We start from the raw sequence: 24,258 nt of genomic DNA, 5'->3' as shown, positions 1-24,258 counted from the left end.
CCAGAGTGCAAGGTTGTGACTTCAAAAGGTTGAGCTTAAAGCCATGTGTGTTCGAGATTTGGTTGTTGAAATGTGTAAGGAGGGGGAGCGGAAACCAGAGGAGCCTAAAATACTGAAAGAAAGTGCCGGTGAATGGGAAGCCCGAGGCACGGACTTCCAAGAGATGGAAAATTCCAGGTGTGTGATGTGTCGAAGGTCAGATGATCAACATTGAGAAGTGAAGGTTCGAAAAAGCGGTTGCTGAACCACAGTCTCATTCACCAGATGTACACCATGAGGGTTGCCTCAAGGCGGTCAACATCCAACCTGGCACAAAGACTGTAACAAGGTGAAATGAAGTGAAGTGAAGCGGAAAGAGCATCTGTGCAGGGCAACACGCTAGAAAGGCCCCGTCGTCGTTGCCGTTTGACCACCATGTGGGGTGTCTTGACGGGATGGAATCCGACTGAGTCCCGGTCCGGATCCCGGCGCAGCGAGGTTTTGCCGTTTGTTATGACCGGCTGCTCACATCGAAATCACAGCACAACAGTATGTAGTTTCCAAGCTTGGAGGTCTTCAAGGAGACGGATGGAGGCATAAGAAGAGGCTTTTGTGGCGTATTACACCCTGGTCATTGTTGAACGCTCCAAACGAAAACTCTAAGGAAGCTAATAAGAGCTCTATATTTCCCCTGTTCAACCTATGGCCGAAGAACCAGACTAACCAACATTCTAGTATTATATCGTACAACCACAGGATTCTTTCCGTGCGTCCCTCACCTCAAGTCAGCTTTGATACAATCCAGCCCTGGTTTGTTGGTTAGTTTGGTAAAAGAAAAGCCAGAGAATGCCAGACTTGGGAAATCGACCAAAATCCTCGCGGATAGATGTTGTAGAATAGTATTCGTTTTGGGCGAAAAAAAAAAAAGAAAAAGAAAAAAAAAGAAAAAAAAGATCGACCTTGCCGCTGTGAACTGAAGCGCTGAGGTGCCCTCATTCGAGAAAGGCAGGAAATGCCATTCCGAATCTCGACCTGTCTATTTCTGCGCTGAATCTTCCAGTTCTGCATCGAAAACATGCCATTTTATCCGGCTAGCTTCAGGCAAGAGATCATAGAGGCTAGCAGGTCCCAGCCGGAAGAGTCCAGCAGTGAGAATAGCTCCGACAACGAAAACGGCGGACATCCATGATCTGTCTCAGCGTCGAGGGCTGCCTTGATAACATATTATGAAGAGGACGGAGAGGGGCTTCTGTAACCTTTGTGAGTCCTGGTCATTATCGAAACTCTACGAACGGGAACGAGTTGTTCCTTTTTCCAGGACCCATAAGTCTCTAGATTGACCTTATTCTACCCATGCTTTGTCCTTTCAGAAGAACCAAACGAACAAACAAACCAGTCCTGTATTGTACAATGTGGATTTCTTTGTTGGTCAGTATCCTTGGGTCTACACCACTAGACGTTGTCGTAGCTAATTCATGAGTTTGTTTTCATCAGTAGAACATACAATTCTCATCGTTAATATTTGTGATCTTGATATTCATATGTCATATAGCATCTTCTTAATGCAGTTCCGATCTGTTGCCCCTTGAGCACCTGTAGGGAGAGTGTGGCTAGATCATTTCCATTCCAAAACAAGTGTCTTGCGGTGCGTAAATCATCATTGATTTTGACTCGTTCCGGCGAAATCACCATGCCTATCCCAAATATCTTATATATACAGAAGAATCGAAGAAAAAAAAAAGAACATACAAACTGAAGATGCTTGACGCGATGGCCATGATGACGTTAAAATATTGTTGCAAAACAACCTAGAAAGTTTGACCGGCACCACCGCTTCCGGAACAAGATGCGGCTCATAGACCCAAAACACAAGCCAGCCCATATATCCATAACAGCCATTGGTAGTTGACCTCATTCACCCCTGACGCCACGCTTTCCGAAGATTCAGAACTCGTCTTTGGACTCTCATTTCCAGCCGGAGGAGTCTCATCACTCGACGTCTGTTACGACGACGATGAAAAAGTCCTCACAGTCTTGATATCACCCCCCTTCAGAGGCGGGTTCGCCTGATCAATCAAGATTCCCTGAATCGTCTCCAACGCACTCATCTGCTCTCCCAACCCGGCATCTCCATAGAACCCATCGACATACCACTTCGTTCCGCACATGGTTCCCTGAGAACCACCCTGGCACCCCTGGGCAGCAGCCTTGGCCGAGGTGTGCAGCAAACGATCGACTGTAGGCTTGATGGAGGGGACCATAATCTTGGAGGCGTAGACGAACCGGGAGAAGTACCCCTTGAAGGAGCGCATGTCCGTGTTGCAAATGTCAATGTGCTCGCAGGCGTGCTCATACATGACGTCGGTGGAGTTCTTGACGTCGCCGAAGGGGGTGAAATAGTTTTGCGAGCTCTCGAGGAGTCTCTTGGTGCGGTCGGTCCATTTATCCTGGTCGGCACCGGTGCTGATGTTGGCCATGACCGCGGCGCCGTAGGTGTAAATTCCCTGGCTGTAGGAGAAGGAGGGCGTGTGGGCGGCGCTGACGTCGGAGCAGTTCTTGGCGGAGCTAGCACCGTCGAGGACCTGGTAGTATTCGTTAATTATACCAGTTCCCTGGGTCCAGTCCCACACCTTGTTTGCCCACTCGACGTAGGTCTGGTTGCCAGTAATGCGAGCTAGACGTGCCGAGAGCTGGAAAAATCCGCCGTTGCTGACTGCGTTCTTGTAGTCAAGGCCGTTAGGGTTCGAGGCAAAGATTTGCCAACGAAGGCCACCGTTGCAGGTCGAAGTATCCCATCGCGAGGCAAGTGATTTCCAGATGTTTTCGCCAAGTTCGAGGTACCCCGGGATGTCAGATCGGGGCTGAGGAAAGTTACGCTCGGCAGCAGCGAGAACGGTGAAACCCCAAAAGGCCTGGTCATCGTTTCCTTCTTGGCCCGCATGAGCTGGGGACATAAAGTCGAAGTCGGGGCCGGCTTGGGCGACAATAGCAGTTGCAATCTTCTTGTCGTAGGTGTGGTCGCCAGTATAGTGGGAGTAGTCGAGCATGCTACCCATCATGGCACCACATTGCCACCAGTAGTAGGGGGCATCGAGATCAACAAACTGGTCGTCCGTGCCCTTGTAGAAAGACATGGTGTTTTGGGCAATGGTTTTGGCGACACTTTGGACCGAAGCTGGGATTATTTGTGTTAGTGCCCGGTGACGGGGTACAACCTGGCCAGGTAAGTCGACTTACTAGGGCTGCTGATATCCAGGGATGTGGGGATGCCAGCCGAGATCAAGGAGATGGCCGCTGCCGCGGGCTTTACTGACTTGACGAACCTCATTGCGATGGTTTGGTGTATACTGTTAAATCCTTGAAAATCTTGTTCGTCTGTTGTTCTTCCGCTAATGTCGTATATTTCCAGTACCGCACTTGATCGTCCAGCGAATGTTGAGTGTGATCAGGTCGTAAATGAAGGTAGGCAAACGTGAGCTGCAGGTTACTCAGTGGCGTCTATATGGACTGTCGATTTTCGAAAAGGAAAGCAGATGAAGCACAGTCAAGGCTTCGCGTTGAAGAAGAGAAGGACAGAAGATGAAGGATCGTATTGGAAGTGGTCAACACTATTGTCGGCTTCAAGGCTTATTGCAAGCAACAGCACGATGATGAAGAAAGGAAACAAGACAACACAGAACACGGACAATGGTACCGGCAAGAAGATGGACAGGACGGATGGGCATGTTGGGCTGGGCCACCGTGAGCTTTATTGACCAGACACCACCACAATAGGAACCTCATGGTGGTGGAGCCCCACCCCAGGATCCGAGCATAGGATGAAAGGGGCAGGCTGAGCTCCAGCCCATGCAGGCGACTGACTTTAGCCTCAAGGATGTTCCAAGGGTGCCACGGTGATCCGGACCCCACCCGGTATGCAAGAAGGAGGGGGATCGGGGCACGGGGATGGGGGACATGGCAACCTCAGTGGTCAATGCCGGAGAAAGGACGGACGGGATGAACACTGCAGAGACTGAGTGGGCTTGCATGGTGTGAATTGTGAACACCTCGTGGAAGCGAAGGACGTAGGAGATGGAAAAACGGGGACTGACGGGTGTTCTCCCGTCCTCTCCATCTCGTCCTCATGCGTGGTGCTGTCTCCTGCTGTGTGCTCTGGACCACTGAGTCCGTCGTGGTAATCGACAAACACATCGGTTCCTTCCGTTGATGGAAACAAGACGGGAGGGCCAATCGAGGAGTTCCAGATCATTGTGGATTGCTTGCTTTACACTACACTAGTGTACACCACTAGCTTGACGCATCGAATGGAGGCATTCAGGTACCATTGCAAGCGGATTCGCTCCAGGTGCCTCGAGCCTTTCTTATTTTGGGTGTAGCTTTGTTTCGTTTCCCCAAGTTTTGCAGGCATCACCCTAGGTGTTTTGCGCTGTACCGCACACTGACGGGGATCGGCAAAAAAAAAAAAAAAAAAACGATCTGTGTTTTGGATGGATGGATGGATGGGCGGCTGTTCGATGGAGGCGTGGAGTGTGGAAGGAAGGGGGGCGACTGGAGGCGTTGTGGTCGTGATTGTCGCAAGGAAAGTGTTGACGGCGGGAATTGTTTCCATTTCCAGTTCCATCAAACGACGATCGATGATGGACACTCACTGACAAGGAAGGAACCTTGAAGCAAGAGCGAGGGGCAACAACAACCAGTCGATCTGTCCGTGCTGATCAGCGTCATATCACTCGCTCGTAGTGTACTTATGTACCTTACACTTGTGCCGCCGGGGACTGTCTTCCATGGATTCTACCAGAAGCCAACTTGCTATGTGTGAGGTTTCGTACCTCTGATTGCCATTCATTGTGTCCCTTCCTTCTCTTTTGTGATATCAAACCCCAGATGATCAAAAGAAGTGAAATACTGCGGTCCACAAAGAACTTGAACCCTGGCAAGCAAGATTTGCGGTTAATGTTTGCCAGGGGCAGGCAACACGAACAAAGCAAGTTGGTTGTGCAGGCAGCTGTGCATTTGGCAGTTGGAGCAGTCTGACACTCCTCGGGTGCCCCGCTCCTTCTTTTTGGTTGAAGAATTGAGGTACGCCCGACAGGGTCAATGATTGGTGGGACCGTCAGGTTGTCCCCGTTGAGGCTAGTGTAGAAACATGAAACACGAGGGAAGGGCATTGCATTGATTGGTCGAGGATGCTCGAATACGACACTGGCGACCGTCCCCCGTCCACCTTCTCTTTTCGCTTGCGAGTTGAATTCTCGTGAGCGGTTACCACTTGCCAACAGCCGCGCGACTGTTTACGAGTGAGACTTGACTATGTACTATTTTGGTAGATCTACACCGTCCGGTTAGGACTGGCTGCGAGCGCGGTTGCGGTTGTGGTTGCGGTTGCGGTTGCGGATATGCGGTTGATAAACCACCTCAGCTAACCATTGTGTTTAGCTGGCGTTACTTTCGACTTCCATTGGTGATGGCTGGCTTGAGACATCTCTTGTACTCATTTCACTCCCACCAGGAAAAAGAAAAGATGGGACCCGGTGTCAAACGAAAAAGTACTTGCTAACCAAAATCATAAACTGTCCCTGCTGTTCTGGAGGTTCTTCTCGGGTGCAGCTGAGCTAGCTGAGCCAGCTGACCTGTTTGCTTACATGAACAGCTTGGGGATTTCTCACAAAGTTGAATATCAAATCAGCTTGAGATATGATATTAAACCTGTGCTCGACCAGCTCACTCGTCGACCCTCGCACACCCGTTTTGTGATCCCGACGGGAAGGTCTTGCGTTCTGTCAAACCCAGATATGGGACAGCCAGGCACCGTGCCGCACACACGGGAACAAAGTACGGTAAGATCCAAGTTCCAAGCCTGAATTCATCGCTGCCCGGGTAACAAGTCAGCATTTCGTTCGATGAAACCACGATAAGACATCAAGAATACAAAGGCAACTATATCTTTGAACACTTGAGTGTCTGGAGGTAACCCAGACTCGCGTCACGAAGCTATCAACCGTCAACCACAACCTCAACTTGATCCGTTACAGCAACCGACAAACATCTTCTATTCGGTGCCTGAAATATTCTTCTCTACTTCCAAATCATAGATAGCGTCCTGGGCTCGGCCAGCAGATGCTTTAGCTCGCCTCCTCCTGCCCCCCACAAATTCCATGCCATGCCAACGCTGCAATGTCATATTCCAACAGGAAGAGCTCAAACTTGAAAGAAACGAAGCGGTATATCCTTCAATCAGTCCCCGTCCCAACGCCCGCACCAATGCCAAAAAAAAAAAAAAAGTGCAAAGACAAGAAAAAGAAAACCCGACCCTCAATGCGTTTGATCTGCGGCAAACATTTTAAAGCATCAACATCCCTCCAACCAGGCCCGCCACAGCAACCCCCAAACGACCCATCATCTCCACCGTCCAGCCCTTAGCAGCGCTACTCTTGGGGATACCCGTCGGGGCGAATAGTCCTTCGCTTCCCAAACCGCCGTAAGGATCTCCGCTTGTCGCCGACGCCACCGCCGTGCCGTCAATGTCCGTAGTGCCAACATGGGGGCCGGGCGTGGCCAGCGTCAAGGCCACCCAGGTGATGTTGGAGCTGCTGTAAGTCTTTGTCCAAGTCGACGTCGCGGGACCTGTGACGGTGCCTATGATGTAGTGCGAACCAACTGTGGAGGTGCCGGCGCACACGGCGGCGGAAGTGACATTGAAGCTGCAATGTATCTCTTGTGTGCTGTCAAGGGGGAGAGGGAGTGTTAGTCATTATTTGGAGGGTACAGGATCGATGGCAGACAAGGAGAGGAAGGAAAAGAAGTGCAATAAAAAGTAAAGTGGACAAAGACGTTGACATACAAGGTTGGCTCTGCTACCCCTGTATACTTGAAGGACCTGGGGCCTTCTGTAAATACAAAGGGTGCATCGGCGGACAGGAAGCAGCTTGGCTGTCCTTCGGCGCAAAAGATGGTGTAGGCGGTCATGGATTCATCCTGTATTGCGACAACGACTTGCATTAGAGGCGACGATCAGAAGACGTAGTGGAGATTGGAGCATGATGAACCCGGACGGCGGAAGTACACGAGCGGAAACGTGAACCATAGGTCTGATGATAGAGGACTAAAGGGAAAACCTACACGGCTGACGATGCTGCCCCTCAACTGCTCCCAATCTTCCTTCATATACCCAGGAACCCAGATAGAGACGGTGGTGGGCTCGGCAGCCGGCTTGGCGACGGATGTGATGATATCGGACCCGGAAATAGAGGCGGGAACGGAGCCGGAGCCAGAGCCGGAGGAGGACCCGTGTTTGTGGTTATCGGCGGTAGTGGTACTCATCGGAGTTGCGATATCCAACGGGGCTGCGGACGCTACGGCCGCCGATGCTGCGCTTGTCGCGGTGATCAAGGACTCGCCATTGACACCGATGGGACCACCAACAAGTGCTGTGCCGATCGCACAGAGCAATACAAGTTTGGCGGCTACTACAGCCAGAGAAGGCCGTCTTCCGACGACATTCTGACTGTAACCCCGCGATGGTTGTGCTGGTGCGTGTGCTGGTGCTGCTGCTGCTAAGCCGGTGGCCATGCGTTGCAGAGATGACAGGCGCATTCTCCTTTTTTTTTTTTTCCTCGTTTGTTCTCTGCAGTGTCTGTCTGTCTGTGCTCTGTGCTGCTGACTGACTGACTATGTCGGGTTCCCTCTTCCCTCTTCTCTTGCTCACCGAGTCAGGCCGTGCGATCGCGAACTGGGTTGTTCTTCTCCTTCCAATGGTATTACCGTCAACATTTCACAGCGAAAGAAAAAAAAAAAAAACAATTTGAAGGAGGGGGAAGGCGATGACAAAAAGGAATGGAAAGAGAAATAAAGAAAATGGAACCAAGGGAAAGGGGGGAATCCCGCATCAGGGAATTGGATTGCCCGCAAAAGCGCCCGGAACCCGCTCGCGATCGCCATCCAAGCCCAACCAAGACTCGTCGGTGGGTGCGTTGTTTGGCCTTGGCGTGCTTGGCGGGAGCGGGCTGGATGCTCTGGGCGGCGCTGAACATTCGCTGGAACGGCAGTAACGGCGCCCGCTGGCTGCCGTGAGGTGGCTGCAGGGCAGCTTGTGCACTCTCACTGACCACAGCAGGCACGTGTACCTCTAGATAGGTAGCTACGATACTGTACTTATCAAGTGCGTGAGCCGAGACATGCATACGGGTTTGGTGTATAGTCGCCCTTTTCTTTTCTTTTCTTTTTTTCTCATCCCTCTTATCTTCCCTTCCGGTTGAGGCTGTTTTGATTACAATATCGCGGGATCGCCACTCGTCAGTCAGACTACTCAAAAATGCGGTGCCGGTTTTAAACCTTGCCAAGACTCTTGGTTGGTGATGAAACCCGCAACTCGGCAAGGTGAACACGCGTTTTTTGCTAATTCAAGTCTTGGGCCTAGCATAGACTGCGACAGGGCAGTGCCGAACATGCGGTGTTAGGTGCCGTTGAGATCCGTCGCGCCCAGTGAGAAGAAGCATCGCTCGCTGTTTTACTTACACTACACTACCTAGTGTACCTAGTGATTGGACCTACCCGTACACTACCTGCCGTTAACTTTGGAAAGGTGGAGCCTGATCAAATTACCACCGCTCATTAATTTGGAACCAAGAAAGTGAAGGGTTTTTTTTTTTTCTGGCTCTTTCTCTCCGAACCCATCCTTGAGTGGAATCATGGCCGGTAGCCAACTAGTGTAATATCAAGGGTCTATAATAGGGCTTCGTCATCGCCAAGGTCCGCCGTCCGGTTTTAACTCGCACCACTCCTGACAAGGTCCATCTGTCGTCGAGTGTCCCCGTCGCCGCCCCCCCCCCCCGACTCGAGCACCGACGTCGATGGCGTTCATCCCGTTCTGTTTTCGGAATAGCGTCCGCCAGCCCTACCCGGCCGGATTCGAGCCCGCTAGTGCCAAACTGCCGGGACGGCACTGCCGGCATCACACCTACCAAACTCGGTTGATTTAAGAGCAGGATTAACGGCCTCCGATTGTCACAATCGCCTTCGCCGTCAGTTCACGCCACGGCGTTTGTTGTGTCTCCTGCAGTACAATATATAGCATCAAGTCGTCTCTACATCTCTGGCTTTGGTTCACTTTAGAGCCCCAATATCAAGGCTATTTATCAGCACCGTACCAGCCATATAGCTGACATGAGCCACTCAGAGATAAGGGAAGTAGGGAACCCGAATGAGACACTCCGCAATATCCGTTGAGGTAGCGGTCAGACATTCACCAGACTTTTCACCGGTCGATTAACCGCGGGACCAGATACCGAAACCCGATTAGCGCTAATATTTCTAGGGCTTTATCGACGGGGCTAAAGCTGTCGAAACACACTTCGATCTTGGCTTTTGCCGGAGTAAGATGCCGCCATTTCCACTCTCAAGTCACTGGTCGAGATGATCACAGTCATCCCGAATGATTTTAGTAACAGAAAAGGACCCCCTGGACCCCAGTTCCAGTGGCAAAAGTGTTGGTGTAACCTCACCAACAAGCCCTTTCGAAATCTCGGACAAGACGCAGCAACAACCCTATAAAGCACAGACACTGAAAGCCCCTTTCAACAATACCGCCTCAACAGTTGTAGATATGGAAGCTTCTACATGACACAATCTCGTGCTCAAGCTACCGCACGGATACCGAGATAAGAGGCATAGACTATGTCTTGGGTCCAAGTCCATTGGGTGTAAACAGGTTTTAATCCTCTTGGTGAGTATCCAGGGAAAAAGTGCCTTTCTCAGACTCTACACTAGGTACGCATAAATTCCAAGAGAACGGAAGGCCGTCACAAAGTACGTATGTGCTATGCGATTTCAAGAATAAAGCATCGGCAAGGGGACAATGAAGCTAGGTACCGCAAGACAGCTGCTGCCAGCGAAGAACCAGTCTTTGCTTTTTATGTTCATGCATTTCATACCTCTATACGTGCTTCTGAAGTTTGACTCTTTCCGCTCGCAACCAAATTCCGGCAGAAGATCGTCTGGAGGTCCAAGAAGGAAAACGGAAAAAAATAACAGCACGGTCACAACCCTCACGTGGCTCAATAGGCAGACATTGTGGCTTTGACAGCGGTTTTGTCGAAACGCCGATACAGGTAAGATACAGACATGCCAAGGATATACTTTTACTTCATCCCCTTAACATCGTGATGTCCAACATTCAATCACAACTTAACGGACAGCGTCGAAGAGCTCGTTCCCCTCTCCGGACTAATACTACTCCTACAATCTCACTATCCACAATCCTGATCACTACCATAACACGCCTTCCATCTCCACTGATTCAATCTCCAACTCCACCACACCCACTAGTACCATCAACTCCTCAACAACAACAGTCATCACCCTCTAGCAATTGGGTGGGAGGAAGGGGCTCGTTTGGGGCAAGGGCAATATCCTAACGAAAACGTCAAGATGTGTGTGGTTGGAAGGGTGAAGGGAGGAACCACAAGGGCGTGAAGAGGGTGAGGGACAGTGGCATAACTGTAAGGGTATCATATTCCACACCTTCTTCTAACAACCATGCCGCAACGCTAAACGAACTACAAGATTTTAATCATTATCATCATCCTCATCGTCATCAACCGCCTCGATCGCCCCTACCACCCCCTCCTCCCCCACCACCACCAAATGAACCACCGCCAAAAGATCCCGCCCCTCCAAATGACCCAAACCTGGATCCAGCTCCTCCAGCTCCTCCAGCTGCCCCAGCTCCCCCACCGCCGTACGACCCGAACCTCGATCCACCGCCGTAAGAACCTCCAGCCCCAAGGGACCCAAACCTAGACCCAGCACCAACACCAGCACCAGCACCAGCACCAGCACCCCCAGCCCCAAAAGATCCGAATCGATTTGTAGATACCGAAGCCCCATATGACACAGACGCAGCACCAAAGCCGAAGCCAGTTACTCCCACCGGCCCTCCTCCTCCCGCATCAGCACCATTGGCCGCACCACCGCCATCTCCGTCACCACCATCACCACCACCTGTTCCACCAGCACCAGCAGCACCTCCACCTCCATCGCCCATGGGCCCAGCCCCGGCCCCACTATAGCCATCGCCTTGGTAAGCACTGTTGGTTGTCATGTCATCAAAGCTCATGTTGTTGGGGTTGGTATCACGATCCGGATGCCACCGTCCCTATTTCGAAGCGGACGAAGGTCCTGCGCCGCCCGCGGTGCCGGTGGTGGTGATGCTAGGAGGGGTGATGTGGACTGGTCGGAGCATGTCTTCGCGGCCGTCGAGCCAGGAGGTACAGTTTACGCAGCGGATTGACTTTTGTTACATTTAGTTTCAGTTAGTGTGTGGTAATAGTTGAGGGATGGAGGGCAAGGAAGGGAGAGGGTAAGGGGCCGATATCGGAGGGAGACAAAAAAGGAGAAAAGAGGAGGGAGACCAACGTTAATGTTGATAAACTTGCAGCAGTATGGGCAAGGAACAGTCTTCTTGATGATGGGGTCCTTGGACATCCACTGGTAGATGGAGGCGATGCTGTAAAGCGAGAAGCCGACGCCCATAAAGTTGAGGAGGCGGTTCATGAAGAATCTGTGCGCTTTGTCGTTAATGTCTGAATCTGAATCATATATATTTATTCTCGGGGGTAGTGAAGTATGGAGCAAAAGTGATGACATACCCGTAAGCCATAACAACAGCACCATCCGCCTGCGCCTGCTTCAGGGTATTGTACCCTTCCTCCGGGTGGTTGGCTCCGGACCGGAGAACGGCGAATTTCTCCTCCAAGTTCTTGTTCAGTGGGAGAAGCACTGAGATGGGCGGGAGGACAATGTCGGAAACGAAGGAGGTGACGAGGGCTGTAAACATTGTGGCTAGGCTGTTGTTGTTGATTATATGTGAGCTTTCACTGTTGTCCATTCGCGGTTGCAGGTGGCAATCCTTACATCAAACCAAAAGCGATCTCGAGGACATTTCCCTGAAATGCGAACCCGACAAAGTCTTCCCAGAGACGCACAACCCTCCGGCGGTTACGGTTGAGGAGGTCATCTTCCTCATCGTAGACCTGATTGTCTTCAAGTCTTGGCATGGTGGTTGTGATTGCGTGATGTGGTGGTGAGGTGAGTATGGGGTACTCCCGAGATCCAAACCGATGATTTATGAGAAGGGGTTTAAAAAATGTCCAGCATTCAAAGAAGAAGACAAACGAGTTGAAGAGCGGCTCGAGTGAAGATGAAGATGAGACGATTCAGTTCCGTCCTGATCTCTGAAGGCGGGGAGTCGGACGAGATAAAGTATGAATGGAGACGGGCCGCAGGCACGCGATGTCCCAAAGCGGTATAGACAAGCGTCACTGACACTCGGCCGCCGCCGGGGCCAGGTCCTGACAACCTCAGCCGTCCGTTGGAAAGAACCAGGGAGACCAGCCAACTAATCTTGCATTTGCACTTGTTTCACGCTACCATCGAATCACACAGTCTTGCCGAGTTGCTGTTGATGGTTGGCCAATCTGTTACCATGGCCCCAACTCACCTATCTCTTGACTTTGGTATCACCGCCAAACCCGCTATCGTAGGACAACAAGTCATTCGGGTGGCAATTGAGGGGAACCTCAAAGAGCTCGCAGGGGGGAGGGACTAGTGTAGTTGACGATGGAGTCAGGTAATCCACTTTCTTTATGCACGACGACAAGGTGCAAGTTATAAAGTGGATATAGCTGGGGATCAGTAGACGGTCTTGCGGATCAAATCACCAACAACTCCAAAGGTGAAGAGACAACACAGCAATTCCGACCCTAAATACCATCAACCCCATGTATAAATCCTACAAGGCTCCCTGCTACTATGCGAAGCTAAGACATGTCATCAACCCGCTTACCTCTCGGCTTGATAAACTCCGAAAACTGATGCCCAAGGATGACCTATGCAGGTATTCGGGACGCATCGTGATCGGAGAAGGCCACACAACGCGGCTGCGGCGCGACAACGGCCTCATGCTCCAGGGCATGCATTGAGTCGCTTGCTAAATCATGTTGAATCAGATGCAGAACATAAAGATGATTCACATCTCGTGTCATTTTCCTCATAACCAAGAAAACAAAATAAAAGACAAAAAAGGGAAACCAAGCGCCGAAGCTATCAATACATATAGGGTATGCGTGAGTGGTATATACTAGCCAACAAACGAGGCACCTTTAGGGAAACCCCTAATTCAGACAAACGAAACCAGAAGCACCAACACGTTGTTTTATAGCTTGGATGGGACAGTGATGAAGGAGTTGCCCTTGCGAATAACGGCAACAGCGTCGTTGATGAACTCGTCAACGATCTGCTTGGCGTTCTTCTTCTCGTTGCACACGGCGGCGCACTGGCCCATGAGGAAGGGCTGGAAGTGGTCGAGGAGGTCATCGACATCAACCTCCTCGCTACCACTGTCGGCCTTGTAGGCATCCTTCATGGCCTGGGGGATATCGGCAGCGCCGGACATGAGCTTGTCGAGGTCAGCCTCATAGGGAAGCTTGCCCTTGGAGGTAAGCTCCTTGATTTCCTGGGCGCGCTCCGTCTCCCAGTTCTCAATGTAGGGGTTCTTGCGGACACGGAGGGGACGGCCGGTGAAGATGAGGGTGCGGATGGTGTCGGAGAAACTGGCGGTGCGGACCGCCTCCTTGTGGGCCTCGGAGGCACCAGCCTCCTCGCAGAGAACGAAGCGGGTACCAACCCAGACGGCGGAAGCGCCCATCATGAGGGCCGAGGCGAGAAGAGGACCGCTGTGGATACCACCGGCAGCGACGACGAGAACCTCCTTCTTGGTGAGGGGAGAGATGGCACCCTTGCAAGCATCGACAACGGCAGGGATGAGGACAGTAGTGGCAATGTCACCGGTGTGACCACCGCCCTCACCACCCTGTGCGCAGATGATGTCAACACCGAGGTCGAGGCACTTCTTAACGTGCTTGGGGTGGCCGATCATGTTCATGTAGACGATGCCGTGGGCATGGAGCTTGTCGACGACGTGCTTGGGGGGTACACCGACGGCGGAAACGAAGAGCTTGGCACCGGACTGGATGATGATGTCGATAAGCTCGTTAAGCTTGCCCTTGGTGTAGTCGTAGCTGCGCGGGGAAGAATGAAGGTTGGTTAGCTACCTCTAGAGTTGGGCGAGACATTCGACTTGTTGCAATCCAGACTTACTTGGTCTTGCGGGCGTTACCACCGACCTGGGGAAGGAGGAGATCGACACCAAAGGGAGCGTTCTTGTCCTTCAGGTGGGACTTGAGCTCGTCGATCTGGTCGCGAAGCATGTCGGGAGTGTAGTTGATACCACCGAGCACACCGAGACCGCCGGCATTGGTAACAGCAGCAGCCAGCTTGGGGCCGGCAGCGACGTTCATGCCGGCCAGGAAGATGGGGTGGTTGATCTTGAAAAGATCGGTGATGGGAGTACGGATCTGCTCTGTTGTTGCAACATTGTGGTTAGTCTTGATGTATGCCACAAATCGTTGCGCTCGCGATGCGGTGCGATGTGCTTGCAAGGGATGTGACTTACGAGGAGAGGCCATTTTGAAGAATGTGATCAACTGAACAACAGTGGTATCGCTAGCAAGATAAAACGATGAAGACGCGAGAAAGTGCGAGGAAGACAAAGGGTTGATGATGTTTTGAACAAGTCGAAAAGAGGAGGTCAGGTGGGAATCCGGCTGGACATTCAAGTTGACATGTGCCGAGGTTCCCTCTGACATGGGGGGCGCTAGTCCGTTTCCAGGCACCATTACATACAAAACGATCTGGGGTTCGTCGCCAGCGGGGCCGTTGTGCGGAGGAGGCGTGCGACCTGTCTGTACCGAGGCACCTGTCACCGACTACCCTTTTCCTGTACAGTCGCCAATTGGGATGCCCATAATGACATGGAGTGGCTCGAATGGTTTGGAGGAGAGGATTCGGTTGGGATGCTGTGATGTTTTAACACTCCCAGACAATGGATGATGTACTTGCTGATGCCGACAATCGACATCAGACCAGACGTGCGTGTCCCGAGTGAACTATGAACTACCAACGTCACTCAACAATAAATTGTAGCCCAACCCTCGTCACATTCCCGGACCGAGTTGAAAAAGGGAACCTGGCTGAGCCTGGTCAGGGTTCCCGTCCCGGACAAAGTTGTTCGACCCCAGACTTCTTTTCAAACCAGCGTTGTGGAACCACACCCAATGCAGCATTGTTATAAAACATGTTGGAGACGACCGACAGACCTCGGAGCAAAGATGCGGCAGTGTGAATGTAACCAAAAACGCAAATTTGAGCCGCAAGCCTTCAAACGAGATCGATCGTCCAGACCTCACTTCACCACAAAACCCTAACCCTCTCTCCATCTGACGCCATCGCGTGCGTCAGTCCAAACTAATTCTGCAACTTTCAGACGAAAAAAAAAAGGCCCACCAAAATTATCAAAGACTGGAGTCATTCTTCAGCCCTACCATGAAGCGATTCCCAACCATCTCCTCCTCGACCAGGCCATTGACCTGTCAGCATAGGCTTCTGACAAAACGATTGATTTTCACCGACAACACACGACTAATCACAACACCACCACGCACACCACAACTCTCTACCACCAATCCGAAACCGGCACGCACTTTTCACTCGGCCTCCACTCACCTTTCAGCATTGTCGTTCAAAAAGTACACACTGCCTTCCAAGGGCAAAATGACAGACGCAATTGACCTACCGGCTTCCTCCAAGCCCGCCGCCCCCACTGTGCGCACTGCTTATATCGCCCTGGGCAGCAACCTTGGCGACAGGATAGGATGGATCGAGACGGCTTGCAAGGAGATGGATGCCCGCGGTATCAAGGTTAAGCGGACCAGTTGTCTGTGGGAGACGGAGCCCATGTACGTCTTAGACCAGGATAGATTTGTCAATGGAGCATGCGAGGTCGGTGCCAGATCAACTGCCTTTGATAATTTAACACTGAAACCACTCTCAGGTTGAAACTACTCTAGAGCCTCTTGAGCTTCTAGACGCACTTCAGGATATTGAAAACTCCCTAGGTCGCAAGAAGATTATCGACAAGGGCCCCCGTAACATTGACCTCGACATTCTCCTCTACGAAAATCTCAAAGTCGACCATGAACGTCTCAAGATCCCTCACATCGGTATTCCCGAGCGCGAGTTCGTCCTCAGGCCCCTAGCAGAGTAAGCTTTTACTCACTCCCCTCATCAAACCCTATACTAAACGACTGTGACTAGACTCATTCCTGACAAATCCCTCGACCACACCCGCCCCTGGACCCTCACCCGCGACCTCCTCGACGCCCTGCCCCCCTCCTCCACCCCCATCACCACCATGACCCCTCTCTCCTCCCACGGCCACCCGCCCATCCAAGCCCTCAACCCCTCGCGCAAGACGCACGTCATGGCCATCCTCAACATGACGCCCGACTCCTTCTCCGACGGCGGCCAGCACGCCTCCGCCGGTCTCGAATCCACCATCCAATCCTTCCTCGACGCCGGCGCCACCATGATCGACGTCGGCGGGCAGTCCACGGCGCCTCGCACGCCGCAGGTTTCCGCCGAAGAAGAAATCGGCCGCGTGGTTCCCGCCATCAAAATGATCCGCCAAAAGTTTTCGCACCGCGACGTGCTCATCAGCGTCGACACGTACCGGGCGTCGGTGGCGGAGGCCGCGGTCGCCGCAGGTGCGGATATTGTTAATGATGTGTCTGGGGGTAGCATGGATCCGGACATGCTGCCGACGGTTGCGCGCTTGGGAAGCACCATTTGCTTGATGCACATGCGTGGAACGCCGGCCAACATGTCGAGCCTCAATGAGTACCCCGAGGCGGAGGGCGGGTTGATTGGAGGGATCGCCAAGGAGCTGGTGGGGAGGGTGGCGGCTGCCGAGGCGGCGGGCATCAGGCGCTGGAGGATCGTGCTGGACCCGGGGTTGGGGTTTGCAAAGGTGGGACCGCAGAATGTGGATGTGTTGAGGCACTTGGAGGAGTTGAGGAGCTGGCCTGGCTTGCAGGGGTTGCCGTGGCTGGTGGGATCGAGTAGGAAGAGCTTCATTGGGCAGGTGACGGGGGTGCCGACTCCCAAGGAGAGGATTTGGGGCACGGCGGCGACAGTCGCGGCTGCGGTGCAGGGTGGAGCGGACGTGGTGAGGGTGCATGATGTCAAGGAGATGGCGCAGGTGGTTGCTATGGCAGATGCTATTTGGAGGTATTAAGCGTGCTGGTGATCGGGTATGGGACATGTGGTTTATGTTTGAGTATATGGTGGTTCTTTAACAGCATCATGGGCAGGTTCAACAGCATAGGGCCCTCTGTTTCAAAGTTGGTAGAAAAAACATGGTGATGATCATGGCATAGATGCATTGTTTGTAAAATAAGCAGTATCTCGAAAACAGGTCAAAAGATAGAAGAAAGCACAACTCCAATGGTGTGGTAGTGGACTGAATAACCACTGGCATACCATCTTGCTTAAATAGGTCGAGTATCTCATAGAGATAGCAGGCACTCCTCGTCCACGACTTTGCCTCGCCTAGGGCCCACACACAACCTCACTGGATGTCAATAGCTGGTAGTAGAGAGCCCAACCAACACTTCAAGGATCTCAAACCCAAACGGCACACCATTCCTTCAAATTTGTTTCAAAACTGGTGGTTGCGCTCCGACGATGATGGATTGCAGCTCAAGTGTGAGTACAGATCTATGAGCTCCATCTCTAGTTCGCATAAACAATAATGATAGGTCCGATGGTGTAGTTGGTTATCACGTCAGTCTAACACACTGAAGGTCCCCAGATCGAGCCTGGGTCGGATCAATATCTTAACATTTTGTATTTTTTTGGTGATGATGCAAGTCCTTTTTCACATTATGTCTCGCCATTTTTTCTCTTTTTTCTTCTTCATATATCAACATTCGTCTTTTGGTCCATCTTTTCTCTGACCTATGTTGTCTCGTGTACTTTTTGGACATGTTCATCATAACTACTTGTCTTTTTGGTGCGCATCATGGAAGTCTCACGCTCGGTAACTGGTTTGGACATCGAGTTGATGCATGAAGCTCTTCAAACCACCCATATCCCACAAATACTTACTTTGTCAGAAGACACGGCAAGAATACTTGATAGTAACCTTTCCGAATCTTTCCAAGTACCTATTCCTCCAGAAGAAAACAAAATTACCACCATTTGCAGGACATTACAAAGAGTGACCACGCCAACCTCCGAGGCACACCATCCTCAAAGTCCAAACTCTCCACCACTAGAGGTACTGCCTTCAACACCACCCTCGGAAAAGAAACGAAAACAGACTCAAGCCATCATTACGCCTCCCTTCCAGAAAACAGCCTCCTCCCCGGGCCGACTACGGCACGCCTCCAGAAGTCGAAACGCCCACTTACATGCATCGAACCTTTCGAACAGCCCCTACCCTGTTACGCGTCCTGCACTCGCCCGGTGCACAGCATCAAACTATCAGGGAGGGAGCATGACGGCTGGAAACGGCAGGGGGGTAGGTACACGTAGGCATGTCTCTGATCTTCATGAACAATCTCACGCAGCTTACTTCCGTGCCTCTTCAACTCGCTGCTGAGTTTTGCTGTTGTTTGCTTACTACAGGCTCATGCACTAGAAGATGAGGATAGATAGATGGATGGATGGGTGGATGGATGAATGGATGGGTGGGTGGATGGGGTGAGAACTAGCCACTTACAAAGCCGAGTCTGACGGGCTTCGGAGCGTGAGGGTGGACTGAAAGCGGCAGGGCAGATACTTGTAAGGCAGAGGATAGGAGGCACTAAGGACACTCCCCTCCTTTTTCTTCTCCTTCTCCGCCTCCCCGATCCCATCTCATCTGCATCCCAGACCAGAAATACAAGACATGGACTGTCAATAACTTACCAGATACCATGCCAGCATGCCCATCCACTCAACCATTGATCCCGATAGGTAGAGATAGATACCCACCATCTCGCCATCGGCCTCCGAGCCTTGCACCCTTTCAAACCATCCTCAACACTCCTCAACAAATTATATCGTTCATCCCCTAAGCAACCACCAAGCCCGCCTGTATCTTCTACACCTCCTCGCACCAGACGGTACCCCCTTTCCCTCCCCCCTCCTCCTCCTCCCCTCTTCGGATTTTCCCCCCTTCCATCTTCCATCTGCCCTACAACTCAATAACATGCTAGCCTACCATCCAGAGGAAGTCAGCGCAAAGGCCTCCAACATAAAGCTAGCCTGCATACGACCGGTCACCCATCCATCCACCCATCCATCCATCCACCCATCCTGAACGCAAGAAGGAATCCTTCTTCCTCAGAACAGTTAGTTAGTTGCCATGGAACTGAACGCCGGGCAGCGTCAGCATTCGGAAGATCCGGAATTCCGGATTGACAACACCCCCATAAACCGTATACCGGCGTAAACTGTCGGTGTGTCCTCGTTCTCGGTCTCGTAATCCATACCCATATCTAGTATCTTGCTCCCGCTTCAATGATGTGACGTGAGATTTTATCAACACACTGGGCAGTAACTTCATTCACTTTAGTGACTTCAGTGACAGTGACAACAACCCACTGCACTGCACCCCTCAGTCCTCACAGTCTTCATCTCCCGCTTACTTACCTACTCACTCCTCCTTAGCTCTTCTTTTTCCTTTTCTTTTTTTTTTTTTTTTTTTTTTTTTTTTTTTTTTTTTTTTTTTCTCTCTCTCTTATATACTTGAACTTTGTTGTTGTTTGTCTTCTTTGGATTTGTTTTCGTCCCCACCACCCGCGTCCCCATCGCGTCCTCGTCCCCAGTCGGTCCCATTTTGTTCCCTGCCTTCTGTTCCCCATGCTAGCATGTCGTGAAACCACAAAACCACAAAACCAAACGACGCTAACGACCTTCTTGTTCACTCTTGTCTCATCGACACGTACATATCCGAGAACTAAACGCGAATCCCGATCTAGTTGTTTCTCCATTCAAGTTATACAAATATCCTAGATCTTAAATCCTGCGGCGAGGAAAGACGAGTGATGAATAGCCCCATCTATTGGTGTGCTAACATGGAAATGGGGCTCCGATGTCAAACTAGAGGACCTCTAATCAGTGAATAGTTCTAGGTAAGGGGTAGAGAGTGAAACCCACTAGCACAACAAATCTGGGGAAGTGGAATAGTGTGAGGGACTGACCTGGGCAATACTAGCGGCATGGTGGTGTCACTGACGTGTCAGTAAGACAAAACGTCGGAGCGGAACCACGCGCTTCCAGTAGCCATGTTTCTGGCTGTTACCGATAAGAGCATATACGATCACAGGCGCCTGTTAAACGACGTCAGACACCTACAAAGTTCTCCACGGGCAAGATTTGACAAGTTTGTGCAAAAGTTGGCATGTTATTGACTCCAGTGAGAATTAGGAACAAGAATATTATGGTTACTATCAAACGCAATAAAAACAACAAAAGGTATATCACTCAAAACGCCTCAATAGTTAAGCCCTGGCGGTATATCCCTCTTTCACCCGAAGCATACAGAGAGGTTCGTGAATGCATGTGTATGTGGTCCGTCTTTCTTATCAACGATAAACGGACAAAGCCGCCATACTGTACTGCCTTCCCACGCCTTTTCGCCTGCAACACCCCAAACCCCCCAGAAAAAAAAGAAGCACATCAGAAGAGGTGAATAGTGCCTATTCGCCCCAAGCGTCCAATGTAAATCCTGCGCTCAACGGCGTAACGCGGAGAAACAAAGTTATGTCCAGAGTCCAACAAGCAACCCAACTTTGCACAGAAAAAGAAATGTGAGGGAGCCACCATGGCGAATTCGGTCTGTCGTGTCTCATGTCTCGTAGTAAAGCAATAGTGCCCTTGAGCTACCGGTAGATATCCGGCGAAGTAGTCCAAAGGCTTGATTCCACAGCGAGGATTTAGAGAAGGGCGGCGAGACCGGCCGCGACCAGGAGGAAGGCACCGGCGGGCTTGGCAACGCTGCCAGCGCCGATGGCAACCTCGGACTGCGTGGGCTGGGGAGAGACAACCACGACAGAGGTGCCGTTAGCACCAGAGGGGGCGCCGCCAGTGGCGAGGCCAGTGGGGATGAGGACGATAGAGGAAGAGGACACAGCGGGGACGGTGATGGCGGGAGCAGACGAGGTGGTCAGAGCGACCGAGCTGGTCGTGAGGGGAATGACGACGGAGCTGGTGCTGGTGGTGCTGACAACGACGCTGCTGGTGCTGGTGGTGCTCACGACGGTGCTGGAGGTCGAGGTGGAGCTGGCGACCGAGGAGGTAGAGCTGGTAGAGGTAGAGCTAGTCGAGGTAGAGGTGGCCTCGGCGGTCTGGGAGACAAGGCTCCCGTCGACCTTGTAGGCGGCGGCGCACTGCTCAAGGCTCATGCCCTCGGGGCAGCACCAGGTCTCATTCTGGGCGTCGGCAGCGCAGTAGTAGCCAGCATCGCACGAGTCTGCACAAGCCTATTTAGCATTCTCGTCTCTTTTTCGCGCATCAACAAGTCAGGGTAACTTACTGCCAGAACCGTTAGGGCAGCAGATCTGAGCGGCGCCGGCGTTGTAGCAGTGAACCGAGTCGTCCTTGGACGCGCACGCCTCGAAACCAGCACCGCAAGCCTCGGCGCAGGTGTTGCCGGTACCGCAGACGGTCTGCTCGGGCTGGTATCCGGGGTTGTCCTGGCGACGGACGACACCGAACAGCTGACGGGCCGAGGTCTTGTGAATCTTGCTGGCCGCCTTGTAGGGCGCGCCTACAAGGCGGATGGGCTCGGCAACGGCCTGAGCAGCGAGGGCGAGAGCCGCCAGAGCAGTGAAGGACTTGACATGCATTTTGACTGATTTGTTTTGAAGTTTTGGCGATCGAGTAAAGACGGTCCGAGGGTTGATTAGGTTTATAGGGCTGTCACGTAGGTGATGCTGAGAAAACGAATGTCGTCGAGTGCGAGACTCTTTGTTTGAATGCAGTGTAGGGAGCGGCAGGTTCTTCAAGCGAGAACAAGATGAAGGCGAGATTATATCAGAGGCTGAGGTTGAAAAGAAGGAGAAACAAAAAAGGAGTGTGATGGGGGGAGAGAGTGGATTGGAGTATCAAATAGAATTACAAAGAGACGACGGGGGGGGCCTGCGAAGTGGAAAGTCTGGGACCGCCTGCCCTGCCCGCCTGGGAAGGGAAAGCTCGCGACCGCTGTAAACTGGAGAAGGGGCCACTTTGGGGAACTAACGAATGGATCCTCTCGGCTGCTTCTTGTTTGTTACCCTGGCAAGCGCCGACAAGTACCCCTACACCAGCAAGCGGCGGTGAGGGTACTTTGCCGATGGAGGTGCACAAGCATCCAATTTCCTCAATTTTAAGATTGGGCACCCACTCTCCTTCCACTCGTCACCCAATCGTCGCGTCGCCCAGGGCACTGAACGGTACCTGCGTCTGGGCGTGCAGTTGTTCCTGGCAGGAAGTGGAAGCAACCTAGGTAGCAGGCGGAAGCAACCCGTCACAAGCACTGCACTGCACCGGCATCTCGAGCATCCCTCCCTTCAGTTTGCAGTGGACCAGGGCAACAGCAACCGAGGAGCAAGCAACCGTCGCAGCCGCCCCGCATCATGGACTTTTTTTTTTTTTTTCTTTCTCTCATCTCAATTTGCACTGCAGACATGCCCGGCCCTGTGCCTGCTTCGCGTGGGCGTTTGTAGTGTACATACACTATTTCAAGAGTTGAGTTCTTGGTGCATGACGCTTACTGTCAAATTTCACATCGAGATCAGAACTCACTGCAGCGCATGCTGATAAGCTAGCTGGTATTATATCGTCACCTCCTCCCTTAACTCTTGTGCCCCTGACCTGGCCTTCCATCTTGAACCAATAACTGGGCGGGGGCCAAGAAGGGCCGGCTGTTGTTGCTAGACTCAACCAAGCCAGATCGTCGCATCGCGCAAATGAAGCATCTGGCGGGCGGGACGCTGGGTCACCGCAGTCTGGCAAATAGCGCGACGCCGTTGAAATTTGTCTTTCATGCTCCGAGCGCAGTATCGGCGGTGTTAACCGGTTCCGTGATGGACCGACTGACTGTTCACGTTGTCCTTTTCAAAAAACTGTTCCACGTCGACCCGAGTCCGTCAGTCTTCAATCAAGAGGTTCCGATTTCACGGGCGTTGGCTACGGTCGATGTAGACGTCGTTGACACCGGATGGCACGGACAAAGTCTAAACTGACGGTCAGTGATTGACAGTGCATCCTCGCCGGCCGCTCCCGCCGTGCTCCAGTCAAATGTCATTGGTGAGCGATCATCATCAAGCCACACAAATGGATCAATGTCGCTGCTGCCTTTGTTTGCTAAACATGGAAAGGATTGAAAGGAATCCGTTGCCAACAATGCGGAAAGTACCGAAGAAAGGGTCTTCTCCCCCCTTCTTCCCCTTTGTGTAGTGTACCTATGTGCTTTCTTTGCAATGCCGTTTCAATTGGAATGAACGTTGCGGTGCATTGAGTTGCCCAGTGGTTCTTGGAAATTCAATGGACATTGTTCGGGGTCGCGACCAACGTGGAACCTTTCTGCCAGGCACCGAATTTTGATTGATTGAGTGCTTTTCAATTCAACGCTAGGCCGTTTTCGTCCACTTGCAGCTGTTTCAGAAGGTTGAAGTCCACCGTAACCGTCCTTTCTGCATCGTCTACGTACCGTCAAGGATCTTTTCCACTTTCTTCAACTTTGGGTCAGTCGTTCAGAACCCTTCCTTCCTTTTTTTCTTTCCACATGAGTTCCATGAAATTGCGGGGTGCAACGAACGGGCTTTCTTCCCACTCGAGGTCCCCTCCCTACAGTATGTAGGTCCTTCGGCTAGTTCGGTGGAGAGCGGATTCGCCTTTCACGTCATTCCAGTCAGCCCAGGTTGCACAATGGGCGAACGAGCCAACGCTTCCCCTATTTGTTAACCAACCCCCCAAAACAAGCGCCGGTGACTGGGATTAGTACCTCGCGCTTGCTTGACATCCACTTGAGGTGTTCCCAGCTTCGAGACACTGGTTATTCATCATGTCGATGACTGTTGGTTGTTAGGTGCCGAACCCCAATTCTGGAACCTGGTAACCGTTGAATTTGATAATTGTGGTTCAACTAGGGCATTCCCCGTCGTTTTCGATATACCTACCCAAGTGAAGGTCCCTTCAATGTCATGTATCACTACCTACCTGCGATAACTCTTTCGGCAGTCATATTGCTGGCTGCCATCCCGGTTCTCCAAAAAGGATGCAGCCTCTTCATTCTACAGTCCAATCAATACTGGTGGTTTCTTTGTTACCTAGCTCTAGACCTCGGGTCAGCTTCCC

At 51.9% G+C, this 24,258-nt stretch overlaps 8 protein-coding genes and 1 non-coding gene across 9 annotated transcripts; 3 read left to right on the top strand and 6 right to left on the bottom strand.

Annotated features, from left to right (window-relative positions):
- Positions 1 to 1,826: 1,826 nt before the first annotated feature.
- Positions 1,827 to 3,409, bottom strand: B0T23DRAFT_242185 (mannan endo-1,6-alpha-mannosidase). Its single transcript, XM_062834051.1, has 2 exons — positions 3,217 to 3,409; positions 1,827 to 3,154 (listed from the first exon to the last, which is right to left on the bottom strand). Exons 1-2 carry the CDS (start codon positions 3,305 to 3,307, stop codon positions 1,983 to 1,985), a joined length of 1,263 nt encoding a protein of 420 aa, XP_062688695.1. The 5' UTR covers positions 3,308 to 3,409; the 3' UTR covers positions 1,827 to 1,982.
- Positions 3,410 to 3,523: 114 nt separating this feature from the next.
- On the bottom strand, positions 3,524 to 4,104 carry B0T23DRAFT_408018 (uncharacterized protein; the record flags this gene model as incomplete). Its single annotated transcript, XM_062839257.1, has 4 exons — positions 3,524 to 3,597; positions 3,666 to 3,811; positions 3,841 to 3,991; positions 4,026 to 4,104. The coding sequence occupies 4 exons, from the start codon at positions 4,102 to 4,104 to the stop codon at positions 3,524 to 3,526; spliced, it is 450 nt and encodes a 149-aa protein (XP_062688694.1).
- Positions 4,105 to 6,079: 1,975 nt separating this feature from the next.
- Positions 6,080 to 7,657, bottom strand: B0T23DRAFT_242168 (uncharacterized protein). Its single transcript, XM_062834050.1, has 3 exons — positions 7,099 to 7,657; positions 6,821 to 6,954; positions 6,080 to 6,701 (listed from the first exon to the last, which is right to left on the bottom strand). Exons 1-3 carry the CDS (start codon positions 7,570 to 7,572, stop codon positions 6,320 to 6,322), a joined length of 990 nt encoding a protein of 329 aa, XP_062688693.1. The 5' UTR covers positions 7,573 to 7,657; the 3' UTR covers positions 6,080 to 6,319.
- A 3,026-nt stretch (positions 7,658 to 10,683) lies between these two features.
- B0T23DRAFT_366387 (gated mechanosensitive channel) lies at positions 10,684 to 12,394 on the bottom strand. The gene is made up of 4 exons (XM_062836393.1): positions 11,890 to 12,394; positions 11,625 to 11,822; positions 11,392 to 11,536; positions 10,684 to 11,266 (listed from the first exon to the last, which is right to left on the bottom strand). The coding sequence occupies exons 1-4, from the start codon at positions 12,030 to 12,032 to the stop codon at positions 11,132 to 11,134; spliced, it is 621 nt and encodes a 206-aa protein (XP_062688692.1). The 5' UTR covers positions 12,033 to 12,394; the 3' UTR covers positions 10,684 to 11,131.
- On the top strand, positions 12,287 to 12,583 carry B0T23DRAFT_325983 (uncharacterized protein; the record flags this gene model as incomplete). Its single annotated transcript, XM_062835537.1, has 1 exon — positions 12,287 to 12,583. A coding segment is annotated over one exon (297 nt), but the record flags the coding sequence as incomplete, so codon positions are not given.
- Positions 12,584 to 13,189: 606 nt separating this feature from the next.
- On the bottom strand, positions 13,190 to 14,501 carry B0T23DRAFT_408014 (Nitronate monooxygenase-domain-containing protein; the record flags this gene model as incomplete). The annotated part of the gene is made up of 3 exons (XM_062839256.1): positions 13,190 to 14,054; positions 14,134 to 14,395; positions 14,489 to 14,501. 3 exons carry the CDS (start codon positions 14,499 to 14,501, stop codon positions 13,190 to 13,192), a joined length of 1,140 nt encoding a protein of 379 aa, XP_062688690.1.
- A 1,144-nt stretch (positions 14,502 to 15,645) lies between these two features.
- B0T23DRAFT_399501 (putative multifunctional folic acid synthesis protein) lies at positions 15,646 to 17,167 on the top strand (the record flags this gene model as incomplete). Its single annotated transcript, XM_062838424.1, has 3 exons — positions 15,646 to 15,873; positions 15,926 to 16,134; positions 16,189 to 17,167. 3 exons carry the CDS (start codon positions 15,646 to 15,648, stop codon positions 17,165 to 17,167), a joined length of 1,416 nt encoding a protein of 471 aa, XP_062688689.1.
- A 522-nt stretch (positions 17,168 to 17,689) lies between these two features.
- On the top strand, positions 17,690 to 17,763 carry B0T23DRAFT_t382. The gene has a single exon. It is a non-coding gene; the product is annotated as a tRNA-Val (tRNA).
- Positions 17,764 to 20,733: 2,970 nt separating this feature from the next.
- B0T23DRAFT_242106 (uncharacterized protein) lies at positions 20,734 to 21,901 on the bottom strand. The gene is made up of 2 exons (XM_062834048.1): positions 21,455 to 21,901; positions 20,734 to 21,391 (listed from the first exon to the last, which is right to left on the bottom strand). The coding sequence occupies exons 1-2, from the start codon at positions 21,765 to 21,767 to the stop codon at positions 20,856 to 20,858; spliced, it is 849 nt and encodes a 282-aa protein (XP_062688688.1). The 5' UTR covers positions 21,768 to 21,901; the 3' UTR covers positions 20,734 to 20,855.
- Between the last annotated feature and the right edge of the window lie 2,357 nt (positions 21,902 to 24,258).

This window comes from Neurospora hispaniola (assembly GCF_033458365.1).
Source record: "Neurospora hispaniola strain FGSC 10403 chromosome Unknown B0T23scaffold_9, whole genome shotgun sequence".
Lineage (NCBI taxonomy): Eukaryota > Fungi > Ascomycota > Sordariomycetes > Sordariales > Sordariaceae > Neurospora > Neurospora hispaniola.
The sequence above is the reverse complement of the archived record's forward strand: the minus strand, read 5'-3'. Positions and strand labels throughout refer to the sequence as shown.

What these genes read in the sequence shown, in the direction of transcription:
- B0T23DRAFT_242185 (XM_062834051.1), bottom strand. Translation starts at nt 3,307, where the DNA reads ATGAGGTTCGTCAAGTCAGTAAAGCCCGCGGCAGCGGCCATCTCCTTG. An exon ending in CCTGGATATCAGCAGCCCTA is followed by an intron (nt 3,155 to 3,216) that starts GTAAGTCGACTT and finishes AAATAATCCCAG; the next exon opens with CTTCGGTCCAAAGTGTCGCC.
- B0T23DRAFT_242168 (XM_062834050.1), bottom strand. Translation starts at nt 7,572, where the DNA reads ATGCGCCTGTCATCTCTGCAACGCATGGCCACCGGCTTAGCAGCAGCA. An exon ending in GGGGCAGCATCGTCAGCCGT is followed by an intron (nt 6,955 to 7,098) that starts GTAGGTTTTCCC and finishes GTCGCAATACAG; the next exon opens with GATGAATCCATGACCGCCTA. An exon ending in GGGGTAGCAGAGCCAACCTT is followed by an intron (nt 6,702 to 6,820) that starts GTATGTCAACGT and finishes CCCCCTTGACAG; the next exon opens with CACACAAGAGATACATTGCA.
- B0T23DRAFT_366387 (XM_062836393.1), bottom strand. Translation starts at nt 12,032, where the DNA reads ATGCCAAGACTTGAAGACAATCAGGTCTACGATGAGGAAGATGACCTC. An exon ending in GCTGTTGTTATGGCTTACGG is followed by an intron (nt 11,537 to 11,624) that starts GTATGTCATCAC and finishes CAAAGCGCACAG; the next exon opens with ATTCTTCATGAACCGCCTCC. An exon ending in GCAAGTTTATCAACATTAAC is followed by an intron (nt 11,267 to 11,391) that starts GTTGGTCTCCCT and finishes ATGTAACAAAAG; the next exon opens with TCAATCCGCTGCGTAAACTG.
- B0T23DRAFT_242106 (XM_062834048.1), bottom strand. Translation starts at nt 21,767, where the DNA reads ATGCATGTCAAGTCCTTCACTGCTCTGGCGGCTCTCGCCCTCGCTGCT. An exon ending in CTGCCCTAACGGTTCTGGCA is followed by an intron (nt 21,392 to 21,454) that starts GTAAGTTACCCT and finishes AGGCTTGTGCAG; the next exon opens with ACTCGTGCGATGCTGGCTAC.